At 41.7% G+C, this 12,883-nt stretch overlaps 3 protein-coding genes across 3 annotated transcripts; all 3 read left to right on the top strand.

Annotated features, from left to right (window-relative positions):
* Positions 1 to 242: 242 nt before the first annotated feature.
* Positions 243 to 1,205, top strand: LOC119723975 (galanin receptor type 2-like). The gene has a single exon (XM_038194898.1). The coding sequence runs from the start codon at positions 243 to 245 to the stop codon at positions 1,203 to 1,205; it is 963 nt and encodes a 320-aa protein (XP_038050826.1).
* Positions 1,206 to 3,001: 1,796 nt separating this feature from the next.
* On the top strand, positions 3,002 to 4,046 carry LOC119723974 (galanin receptor type 2-like). Its single transcript, XM_038194897.1, has one exon. The coding sequence runs from the start codon at positions 3,002 to 3,004 to the stop codon at positions 3,962 to 3,964; it is 963 nt and encodes a 320-aa protein (XP_038050825.1). The 3' UTR covers positions 3,965 to 4,046.
* A 3,508-nt stretch (positions 4,047 to 7,554) lies between these two features.
* On the top strand, positions 7,555 to 12,608 carry LOC119723973 (galanin receptor 2b-like). Its single transcript, XM_038194896.1, has 2 exons — positions 7,555 to 8,511; positions 12,302 to 12,608. The coding sequence occupies exons 1-2, from the start codon at positions 7,555 to 7,557 to the stop codon at positions 12,542 to 12,544; spliced, it is 1,200 nt and encodes a 399-aa protein (XP_038050824.1). The 3' UTR covers positions 12,545 to 12,608.
* Positions 12,609 to 12,883: the final 275 nt, after the last annotated feature.

The following is a 12,883-nucleotide window of genomic DNA, read 5'->3' as shown; positions in this document are numbered from 1 at the left end:
TTTTCAGAGTATCGTAGGACTCGTAGGAATCTGCGGTAATGGTTTGGTGTGCGTTGTCATCGCTAAGGTTCGCTTCATGCACACCCTGACCAACGCCTTCATTTTCAACCAAACTGACATATGATTTAATAAAAAATATACCGTGGAATTTTCGATGAATGAATGGGGTAAAAGGCAGTTGCCCATAAAAAGCAGCTCTTTTCCGCGCAGTTTGCTCAGATCGAGTAGGCTACGCTACAGACATGGCTGAAGAAAACTTGGCACTTCGGGTTTTTCAGACCTTCGTTGGGCTCGTAGGAATCTGCGGCAATGGTTTGGTGTGCGTGGTCATCGCTAAGGTTCGCTTCATGCACACCCTGACCAACGCCTTCATCTTCAACCAAGCCCTGATCGATCTCCTCGGGTCGTTGCTCGTTTTGCTGAGCAGTCTCGTACCGATTCCTGACCCGCTACCGCCAGGTGCGAGCGGAGTGCTGCTTTGTAGGCTGTGGATTTCAAAATATTTCAACTGGGTCATGTTCACAGCGTCTACTTTTAACCTGGTCGCGTTGACCCTGGAGAGGTACCTAGCCATTGTGTTTCCCTTCAGGTACCAAGTGTTGGGTACTCGTAAGAATGCCATAGTCACAATATTAATTGTTTGGGTGTCGGCATTCCTTTTCATCAGTTATGGAATTTTCATTCGCTACTACGAAGCCGGTCAGTGCAAGCAGAAGTTAGTGGCCCATCCGCAAGCTCTTGGCGTGGCTGTCTTCATGGTGACATACCTTCTACCTGTCATCGTCATGATAGTTGCCTATGTCCACATCGCAGTGGTCCTCAAGAAGGGAGCGGCGAGAATCCAGCCCGGACCGGAGGCTGCCGGTCCGTCTACCGGCCAAGCTCCCGAGGGCCCGGGGGAGTCGCTGATGCGTGCTCGCCGTAACACCTTCAAGACCCTCCTGACCGTCTGCGTGGCGTTCACTGTTTGCTGGACGCCCAACGAGGTCATCTTCTTCCTCTTCAACCTTGGCGTGGAAGTGGACTTTACCTCCTTCGTCTACATCGTGTCGGTTGCATTTGTTGCCTCAAACAGCTGCCTGAACCCGTTCCTGTATGCCATCAAGTACAAGCAGTTCCGAAAGGCTCTGAAAACGCTCTTGGGTAGGCAGATTACGATTGCTGACGATTTGCCACCGCCAACAGTGAGTACTGGTCATGCATGACCAAAGCAAAACTCTAAATGCATAAGTATTGTGAAAGATTGAGGATACAGACGAACGCTTGTGCTGTTTAAAAACTATAGTATAGGCCCTAATGGCACTTAACGAATATACTTGTATTTAACCTCCACATAAAGCAAGATTTTTAGACGGAATCTTCTGTATCAGGTATTAAGAACAAAAATCACCTTTATACAGTACTGCGTTGATCATTGTAATTAGGCGAAGTAAAAAAAATCCATGTTTCTCGTCCCCGCCCGCTTCCTTTTTGGAGACCGCCTGGATTTTTTTATTACATTTTATTTTTGAAAAATGTAGTAAAAAAACACCGGAAAAGTCCACAAATTCATCGGAAAATAAATTGTAGACCAATACAAGTCTAAATGACACTGTAAATATGTTCAGTTCTCTTGTCCAACTTATCTTTCATTTGAAAAGTGTCTTTGAACAGTGGAAACACCAACGGTTGTAGGAAATTTTTAAATGGCGGCCATCTTGAAACAAATAAAAAATAAAAAGCACCGCTTCCTCCTTTTTTTCAAAAACCCGGACGAGAAACATGGGGTTTTTTTATTCGGCCTTACACATCAACGGTCTCCCAAATCTGCAGTGTGTATCTTTGGGGAAATTCTATTGTACCTCCACATTTTATAACCTCAAAATTCAGTCAATTCACCTGTTTTTATTCTAGAAACGGTAATAATAATGATAGTAAACAAAAGCAGCATTAGAAACGAAAATTGTGCTGCAAACGATACACTGTCTTTTTGAAACTGCAACTATACCACCCCCAACCCATGCCCCAATAATCCACGAAACAGTTGCTATGGTGACCAATCAGACACATTTAACAGAAAATGTACTTTGTAAATCAGAAAATAATTAATTAATTAAAGCAAAACGCCGGCATCTTACTCCAGATCCAAGGTCATTTTGGGCAATTTGCCCTAATGGATGTCTGAAATTTGACTGGACATCGACAACATTAAGTCTGACATGAAACGTTTCTTACTAAATGAAGAGAGCTGTGGATTGTATCAGGGATTCTTAATTTCATCTAGCTTTACTTTGTGTGGCTTATAATTAAGGACTCCAAAAATTAAGTCCTCTGCAATTTCGAGTTGTTTTAGATTACCAAGGTAAAGCTTTCATGTATGATTTGACTACATGTACATGAAAGGTTTGCAATCACTCAAAAAGATGTTGTTAATTGCTCCGCTGTAGTCATTGCCGCGATACGCCTGAAAGGAATGGTAAGTGGGTCATTCTATACATTTGGGGTCCACTTTTTTCCTGTCCCTGTTACATCTGACATCTATGATTGTACAATTCGGATGCACTCCTTAATGCAGTCATCCTCCAAGAGTGATTATGAATAGCAAACTAACCTACCCAACAAATAAACAATCATTTGAAGTCATTCTTAATGATGCTTGAATGGCAAATTACAAAGTACCAAGGTAACAGGGACAGGAAAAATGTCACACTTTGGACCCTAAATTTATAGAATGACCCAGTACATTACCAATGAAGCTTATTGAATAGTGGACATAGTGTATGTAATCACGTTGGCCTAAGGAAACATAGATCGATCACGTGAATGGTTTTAATTTATTAATTTATAACGGAACTGGGACTTGATCGAGAATGATTGCATGCTGTGAAGACCAGCCATTCTGGATTTTGCAGCGGCTATACGAAGATGGCTGGTAATGACTGACTATGGGGTAAAGGCAGTTGCCCATTAAAAGCAGCTCTATCCCGATCAGTTTGCTCAGCCGATCGAGTAGGCTACAGACATGGCTGAAGAAAACTTGGCACTTCGGGTTTTTCAGACCTTCGTTGGACTCGTAGGAATCTGCGGCAATGGTTTGGTGTGTGTGGTCATCGCTAAGGTTCGCTTCATGCACACCCTGACCAACGCCTTCATCTTCAACCAAGCCCTGATCGATCTCCTCGGGTCGTTGCTCGTTTTGCTGAGCAGTGTTGTACCGATTCCTGACCCGCTGCCGCCAGGTGCCAGCGGAGTGCTGCTTTGTAGGCTGTGGATTTCAAAATATTTCAACTGGGTCATGTTCACAGCGTCCACTTTTAACCTGGTTGCATTGACCCTGGAGAGGTACCTAGCCATTGTGTTCCCCTTCAGGTACCAAGTGCTTGGTACTCGTAAGAATGCCGTAGTCACAATATTAACTGTTTGGGTGTCGGCATTCCTTTTCATCAGTTATGGAATTTTCATTCGCTACTACGAAGCCGGTCAGTGCAAGCAGAAGTTAGTGGCCCATCCGCAAGCTCTTGGCGTGGCCGTCTTCATGGTGACATACCTTCTACCTGTCATCGTCATGATAGTTGCCTATGTCCACATCGCAGTGGTCCTCAAGAAGGGAGCCGCGAGAATCCAGCCCGGACCGGAGGCTGCCGGTCCATCTACCGGTCAAGCTCCCGAGGGCCAGGGGGAGTCGCTGATGCGTGCTCGCCGTAACACCTTCAAGACCCTCCTGATCGTCTGCGTGGCGTTCACTGTTTGCTGGACGCCCAACGAGGTCATCTTCTTCCTCTTCAACCTTGGCGTGGAAGTGGACTTTACCTCCTTCGTCTACATCGTGTCGGTTGCATTTGTTGCCTCAAACAGCTGCCTGAACCCATTCCTGTATGCCATCAAGTACAAGCAGTTCCGAAAGGCTCTGAAAACGCTCCTGGGTAGGCAGATTACGATTGCTGACGATTTGCCACCGCCAACAGTGAGTACTGGTCATGCATGACCAAAGCAAAACTCTAAATGCATAAGTACTGTGAAAGATTGAGGATACAGACGAACGCTTGTGCTGTTTAAAAACTATAGTATAGGCCCTAATGGCACTTAGCGAATACTGTATACTTGTTTTTAACCTCCACATAAAGCAAGATTTTTAGACGGAATGTTCTGTATCAGGTATTAAGAACAAAAATCACCTTTATACAGTACTGCGTTGATCATTGTAATTAGGCGAAGTAAAAAAAAAAACATGTTTCTCGTCCCCGCCCGCTTCCTTTTTGGAGGCCGCCTGGATTTTTTTATTATCTTTTATTTTTGGAAAAATGCAGTAAAAAAACACCGGAAAAGTCCACAAATTCATCGGAAAATAAATTGTAGACCAATACAAGTCTAAATGACACTGTAAATATGTTCAGTTCTCTTGTCCAACTTATCTTTCATTTTAAAAGTGTCTTTGAACAGTGGAAACACCAACGGTTGCAGGAAATTTTTAAATGGCGGCCATCTTGAAACAAATAAAAAATAAAAAGCACCGCTTCCTCCTTTTTTTCAAAAACCCGGACGAGAAACATGGTTTTTTTTTATTCGGCCTTACACATCAACGGTATCCCAAATCTGCAGTGTGTATCTTTGGGGAAATTCTATTGTACCTCCACATTTTATAACCTCAAAATTCAGTCAATTCACCTATTTTTATTCTAGAAACGGTAATAATAATGATAGTAAACAAAAGCAGCATTAGAAACGAAAATTGTGCTGCAAACGATACACTGCCTTTCTGAAACTGCAACTATACCACCCCCAACCCATGCCCCAATAATCCACGAAACAGTTGCTATGGTGACCAATCAGACACATTTAACAGTGCATGTACTTTGTAAATCAGAAAATAATTAATTAATTAAAGCAAAACGTCGGCATCTTACTCCAGATCCAAGGTCATTTTGGGCAATTTGCCCTAATGGATGTCTGAAATTTGACTGGACATCGACAACATTAAGTCTGACATGAAACGTTTCTTACTAAATGAAGAGAGCTGTGGATTGTACCAGGGATTCTTAATTTCATCTAGCTTTACTTTCTGTGGCTAATAATTAAGGACTCCAAAAATTAAGTCCTCTGCAATTTCGAGTTGTTTTAGATTACCAAGGTAAAGCTTTCATGTAGGATTTGACTACAAGTACATGACAGGTTTGCAATCACTCAAAAAGATGTTGTTAATTGCTCCGCTGTAGTCATTGCCGCGATACGCCTGAAAGGAATGGTAAGTGGGTCATTCTACAAATTTGGGGTCCACTTTTTTCCTGTCCCTGTTACATCTGACATCTATGATTGTACAATTCTGATGCACTCCTTAATGCAGTCATCCTCCAAGAGTGATTATGAATAGCAAACTAACCTACCCAACAAATAAACAATCATTTGAAGTCATTCTTAATGATGCTTGAATGGCAAATTACAAAGTACCAAGGTAACAGGGACAAGAAAAATGTCACACTTTGGACCCTAAATGTATAGAATGACCCAGTACATTACCAATGAAGCTTATTGAATAGTGGACATAGTGTATGTAATCACGTTGCCTAAGGAAACATAGATCGATCACGTGAATGGTTTTAATTTATTAATTTATAACGGAACTGGGACTTGATCGAGAATGATTGCATGCTGTGATGACCAGCCATTCTGGATTTTGCAGCGGCTATACGAAGATGGCTGGTAATGACTGACTATGGGGTAAAGGCAGTTGCCCATTAAAAGCAGCTCTATCCCGATCAGTTTGCTCAGCCGATCGAGTAGGCTACAGACATGGCTGAAGAAAACTTGGCACTTCGGGTTTTTCAGACCTTCGTTGGACTCGTAGGAATCTGCGGCAATGGTTTGGTGTGTGTGGTCATCGCTAAGGTTCGCTTCATGTATTTACCTCCACATAAAGCAAGATTTTTGGACAGAATGTTCTGTATCAGGTATTAAGAACAAAAATCACCTTTATACAGTACTGCGTTGATCATTGTAATTAGGCGAAGTAAAAAAAAACATGTTTCTCGTCCCCGCCCGCTTCCTTTTTGGAGACCGCCTGGATTTTTTTATTACATTTTATTTTTGAAAAATGTAGTAAAAAAACACCGGAAAAGTCCACAAATTCATCGGAAAATAAATTGTAGACCAATACAAGTCTAAATGACACTGTAAATATGTTCAGTTCTCTTGTCCAACTTATCTTTCATTTGAAAAGTGTCTTTGAACAGTGGAAACACCAACGGTTGTAGGAAATTTTTAAATGGCGGCCATCTTGAAACAAATAAAAAATAAAAAGCACCGCTTCCTCCTTTTTTTCAAAAACCCGGACGAGAAACATGGGGTTTTTTTATTCGGCCTTACACATCAACGGTCTCCCAAATCTGCAGTGTGTATCTTTGGGGAAATTCTATTGTACCTCCACATTTTATAACCTCAAAATTCAGTCAATTCACCTATTTTTATTCTAGAAACGGTAATAATAATGATAGTAAACAAAAGCAGCATTAGAAACGAAAATTGTGCTGCAAACGATACACTGTCTTTTTGAAACTGCAACTATACCACCCCCAACCCATGCCCCAATAATCCACGAAACAGTTGCTATGGTGACCAATCAGACACATTTAACAGAAAATGTACTTTGTAAATCAGAAAATAATTAATTAATTAAAGCAAAACGCCGGCATCTTACTCCAGATCCAAGGTCATTTTGGGCAATTTGCCCTAATGGATGTCTGAAATTTGACTGGACATCGACAACATTAAGTCTGACATGAAACGTTTCTTACTAAATGAAGAGAGCTGTGGATTGTATCAGGGATTCTTAATTTCATCTAGCTTTACTTTGTGTGGCTTATAATTAAGGACTCCAAAAATTAAGTCCTCTGCAATTTCGAGTTGTTTTAGATTACCAAGGTAAAGCTTTCATGTATGATTTGACTACATGTACATGAAAGGTTTGCAATCACTCAAAAAGATGTTGTTAATTGCTCCGCTGTAGTCATTGCCGCGATACGCCTGAAAGGAATGGTAAGTGGGTCATTCTATACATTTGGGGTCCACTTTTTTCCTGTCCCTGTTACATCTGACATCTATGATTGTACAATTCGGATGCACTCCTTAATGCAGTCATCCTCCAAGAGTGATTATGAATAGCAAACTAACCTACCCAACAAATAAACAATCATTTGAAGTCATTCTTAATGATGCTTGAATGGCAAATTACAAAGTACCAAGGTAACAGGGACAGGAAAAATGTCACACTTTGGACCCTAAATTTATAGAATGACCCAGTACATTACCAATGAAGCTTATTGAATAGTGGACATAGTGTATGTAATCACGTTGGCCTAAGGAAACATAGATCGATCACGTGAATGGTTTTAATTTATTAATTTATAACGGAACTGGGACTTGATCGAGAATGATTGCATGCTGTGAAGACCAGCCATTCTGGATTTTGCAGCGGCTATACGAAGATGGCTGGTAATGACTGACTATGGGGTAAAGGCAGTTGCCCATTAAAAGCAGCTCTATCCCGATCAGTTTGCTCAGCCGATCGAGTAGGCTACAGACATGGCTGAAGAAAACTTGGCACTTCGGGTTTTTCAGACCTTCGTTGGACTCGTAGGAATCTGCGGCAATGGTTTGGTGTGTGTGGTCATCGCTAAGGTTCGCTTCATGCACACCCTGACCAACGCCTTCATCCTCAACCAAGCCCTGATCGATCTCCTCGGGTCGTTGCTCGTTTTGCTGAGCAGTGTTGTACCGATTCCTGACCCGCTGCCGCCAGGTGCCAGCGGAGTGCTGCTTTGTAGGCTGTGGATTTCAAAATATTTCAACTGGGTCATGTTCACAGCGTCCACTTTTAACCTGGTTGCATTGACCCTGGAGAGGTACCTAGCCATTGTGTTCCCCTTCAGGTACCAAGTGCTTGGTACTCGTAAGAATGCCGTAGTCACAATATTAACTGTTTGGGTGTCGGCATTCCTTTTCATCAGTTATGGAATTTTCATTCGCTACTACGAAGCCGGTCAGTGCAAGCAGAAGTTAGTGGCCCATCCGCAAGCTCTTGGCGTGGCCGTCTTCATGGTGACATACCTTCTACCTGTCATCGTCATGATAGTTGCCTATGTCCACATCGCAGTGGTCCTCAAGAAGGGAGCCGCGAGAATCCAGCCCGGACCGGAGGCTGCCGGTCCATCTACCGGTCAAGCTCCCGAGGGCCAGGGGGAGTCGCTGATGCGTGCTCGCCGTAACACCTTCAAGACCCTCCTGATCGTCTGCGTGGCGTTCACTGTTTGCTGGACGCCCAACGAGGTCATCTTCTTCCTCTTCAACCTTGGCGTGGAAGTGGACTTTACCTCCTTCGTCTACATCGTGTCGGTTGCATTTGTTGCCTCAAACAGCTGCCTGAACCCATTCCTGTATGCCATCAAGTACAAGCAGTTCCGAAAGGCTCTGAAAACGCTCCTGGGTAGGCAGATTACGATTGCTGACGATTTGCCACCGCCAACAGTGAGTACTGGTCATGCATGACCAAAGCAAAACTCTAAATGCATAAGTACTGTGAAAGATTGAGGATACAGACGAACGCTTGTGCTGTTTAAAAACTATAGTATAGGCCCTAATGGCACTTAGCGAATACTGTATACTTGTTTTTAACCTCCACATAAAGCAAGATTTTTAGACGGAATGTTCTGTATCAGGTATTAAGAACAAAAATCACCTTTATACAGTACTGCGTTGATCATTGTAATTAGGCGAAGTAAAAAAAAAAAACATGTTTCTCGTCCCCGCCCGCTTCCTTTTTGGAGGCCGCCTGGATTTTTTTATTATCTTTTATTTTTGGAAAAATGCAGTAAAAAAACACCGGAAAAGTCCACAAATTCATCGGAAAATAAATTGTAGACCAATACAAGTCTAAATGACACTGTAAATATGTTCAGTTCTCTTGTCCAACTTATCTTTCATTTTAAAAGTGTCTTTGAACAGTGGAAACACCAACGGTTGCAGGAAATTTTTAAATGGCGGCCATCTTGAAACAAATAAAAAATAAAAAGCACCGCTTCCTCCTTTTTTTCAAAAACCCGGACGAGAAACATGGTTTTTTTTTATTCGGCCTTACACATCAACGGTATCCCAAATCTGCAGTGTGTATCTTTGGGGAAATTCTATTGTACCTCCACATTTTATAACCTCAAAATTCAGTCAATTCACCTATTTTTATTCTAGAAACGGTAATAATAATGATAGTAAACAAAAGCAGCATTAGAAACGAAAATTGTGCTGCAAACGATACACTGCCTTTCTGAAACTGCAACTATACCACCCCCAACCCATGCCCCAATAATCCACGAAACAGTTGCTATGGTGACCAATCAGACACATTTAACAGTGCATGTACTTTGTAAATCAGAAAATAATTAATTAATTAAAGCAAAACGTCGGCATCTTACTCCAGATCCAAGGTCATTTTGGGCAATTTGCCCTAATGGATGTCTGAAATTTGACTGGACATCGACAACATTAAGTCTGACATGAAACGTTTCTTACTAAATGAAGAGAGCTGTGGATTGTACCAGGGATTCTTAATTTCATCTAGCTTTACTTTCTGTGGCTAATAATTAAGGACTCCAAAAATTAAGTCCTCTGCAATTTCGAGTTGTTTTAGATTACCAAGGTAAAGCTTTCATGTAGGATTTGACTACAAGTACATGACAGGTTTGCAATCACTCAAAAAGATGTTGTTAATTGCTCCGCTGTAGTCATTGCCGCGATACGCCTGAAAGGAATGGTAAGTGGGTCATTCTACAAATTTGGGGTCCACTTTTTTCCTGTCCCTGTTACATCTGACATCTATGATTGTACAATTCTGATGCACTCCTTAATGCAGTCATCCTCCAAGAGTGATTATGAATAGCAAACTAACCTACCCAACAAATAAACAATCATTTGAAGTCATTCTTAATGATGCTTGAATGGCAAATTACAAAGTACCAAGGTAACAGGGACAAGAAAAATGTCACACTTTGGACCCTAAATGTATAGAATGACCCAGTACATTACCAATGAAGCTTATTGAATAGTGGACATAGTGTATGTAATCACGTTGCCTAAGGAAACATAGATCGATCACGTGAATGGTTTTAATTTATTAATTTATAACGGAACTGGGACTTGATCGAGAATGATTGCATGCTGTGATGACCAGCCATTCTGGATTTTGCAGCGGCTATACGAAGATGGCTGGTAATGACTGACTATGGGGTAAAGGCAGTTGCCCATTAAAAGCAGCTCTTTTCCGCGCAGTTTGCTCAGATCGAGTAAGCTACGCTACAGACATGGCTGAAGAAAACTTGGCACTTCGGGTTTTTCAGACCTTCGTTGGACTCGTAGGAATCTGCGGCAATGGTTTGGTGTGTGTGGTCATCGCTAAGGTTCGCTTCATGTATTTACCTCCACATAAAGCAAGATTTTTGGACAGAATGTTCTGTATCAGGTATTAAGAACAAAAATCACCTTTATACAGTACTGCGTTGATCATTGTAATTAGGCGAAGTAAAAAAAAACATGTTTCTCGTCCCCGCCCGCTTCCTTTTTGGAGGCCGCCTGGATTTTTTATTATTTTTTATTTTTGAAAAATGCAGTAAAAAAACACCGGAAAAGCCCACAAATTCATTGGAAAATAAATCGTAGACCAATACAAGTCTAAATGACACTGTAAATATGTTCAGTTCTCTTGTCCAACTTATCTTTCATTTTAAAAGTGTCTTTGAACAGTGGAAACACCAACGGTTTCAGGAAATTTTTAAATGGCGGCCATCTTGAAACAAATAAAAAATAAAAAAACCCGCTTCCTCCTTTTTTTTTCAAAGGCCCGGACGAAAAACATGGGGTTTTTTTTATTCGGCCTTACACATCAACGGTCTCCCAAATCTGCAATGTGCATCTTTGGGGAAATTCCTAGCATTGTACCTCTACATGTTATAACCTCAAAACTCAGTCAATTCACCTATTTTTTTCTAGAAACGGTAATAATAATGAAAGTAAACAAAAGCAGCATTAGAAACGAAAATTGTGCTGCAAACGATACACTGTCTTTCTGAAACTGCAACTATACCACCCCCAACCCATGCCCCAATAATCCACGAAACAGTTGCTAGTGTGACCAATCAGGCACATTAGTACGGTGTCAGTATACAGTACAGTCGACTCTGGTTATAACAAGGTCGATGGGATTAGACAAATTACCTGTTCATAACAGGAATGTTGTTATAAAAGGACAGCGAAACAAAGAAACACAAAGAGAACCTGAGATTTGGGACCTCAGAATTTGCTCTTTATAAGCAGAACCTCTTTATAAAAGTACTCTTTATAATGAGAGTCGACTGTACTTTGTAAATCAGAAAATAATTAATGAATCCAAAAAGCCGACATCTTTCTCCGGATCCAAGGTCATAAATGGGCAATTTGCCTTAATGGATGTCTGGAATTCGATTGGACATGGACAATATATATGATTAAAAACTCTGAGAAGAGCTTTTTTTACTAATGAAGAGAGTAGTCGAATGTATGAGAGATCATTGATTTCATCTAGATTTGCTTTGTGTGGCTTATAAAGGACTCAAAATATTAAGTCCTCCAAAATTTCGAGTTATACTAGCTTACCAAGGTAAAGCTTTCATGTATGATGTGACTACATGTACATGAAAGGTTTGCAATCACTCAAAAAGATGTTGTTAATTGCTCCGCTGTAGTCATTGCCGCGATACGCCTGAAAGGAATGGTCAGTACATTACCAATGAAGCTTATTGAATAGGGGACAGGCCTAAGGAAGCCTAGATCGATCACGTGAATGGTTTTAATTTATTAATTTATAACGGAACTGGGACTTGATCGAGAATGATTGCATGCTGTGAAGACCAGCCATTCTGGATTTTGCAGCGGCTATACGAAGATGGCTGGTAATGACTGACTATGGGGTAAAGGCAGTTTCCCATTAAAAGCAGCTCTATCCCGATCAGTTTGCTCAGCCGATCGAGTACGCTACAGATATGGCGGAAGAAAACTTAGCACTTCGGGTTTTTCAGACCTTGGTTGGGCTCGTAGGAATCTGCGGTAATGGTTTGGTGTGTGTGGTCTTCGCTAAGGTTCGCTTCATGCACACCCTGACCAACGCCTTCATCTTCAACCAAGCCCTGATCGATCTCCTCGGGTCGTTGCTCGTTTTGCTGAGCAGTCTGGTGCCGATTCCTGAGCCGCTACCGCCAGGTGCGAGCGGAGTGCTGCTTTGTAGGCTGCTCGCCGTAACACCTTCAAGACCCTCCTGATCGTCTGCGTGGCGTTCACTGTTTGCTGGACGCCCAACGAGGTCATCTTCTTCCTCTTCAACGTCGGGGTGGAAGTGGACTTCACCTGCTTCGTCTACATCGTGTCGGTTGCATTTGTTGCCTCAAACAGCTGTCTCAACCCGTTCCTTTACGCCATCAAGTACAAGCAGTTCCGGAAGGCCCTTAAAATTCTTTTCGGTAAAAGAGGGGAGACATCGCAGCCAGTGACATAAAGCAGAGACTGCATGCAAAATGTGATGCATTGTTTTGATGAATGAATAATCACTGAAGGGGACTTTTCTGTAGTGAGTACTTTTTTTAATGCTAAAAGTGAGTAGTATAGTCTTGACCAAAGCATAACTCCACATGCATTATACATTAAACAAGTGTAAGCCCTAAGGGTAGTTAACGAATACTTATATAACCTCTCTACATTCATCGCTAAAAATGCCTGAATGTTCTAAGAATGCCGAAAAAAATGTCATCTTTATCTTGTATCTCGGTGATCATCGCAATCATTGTGGATGAAAACGGTCCCCAAATGTGCAGTGTGCATAATTATGTGGGGAACT

Source organism: Patiria miniata, unplaced genomic scaffold, assembly GCF_015706575.1.
Source record: "Patiria miniata isolate m_02_andy unplaced genomic scaffold, ASM1570657v1 HiC_scaffold_17, whole genome shotgun sequence".
Lineage (NCBI taxonomy): Eukaryota > Metazoa > Echinodermata > Asteroidea > Valvatida > Asterinidae > Patiria > Patiria miniata.
This window is presented reverse-complemented; position numbering and strand designations above follow the sequence as displayed.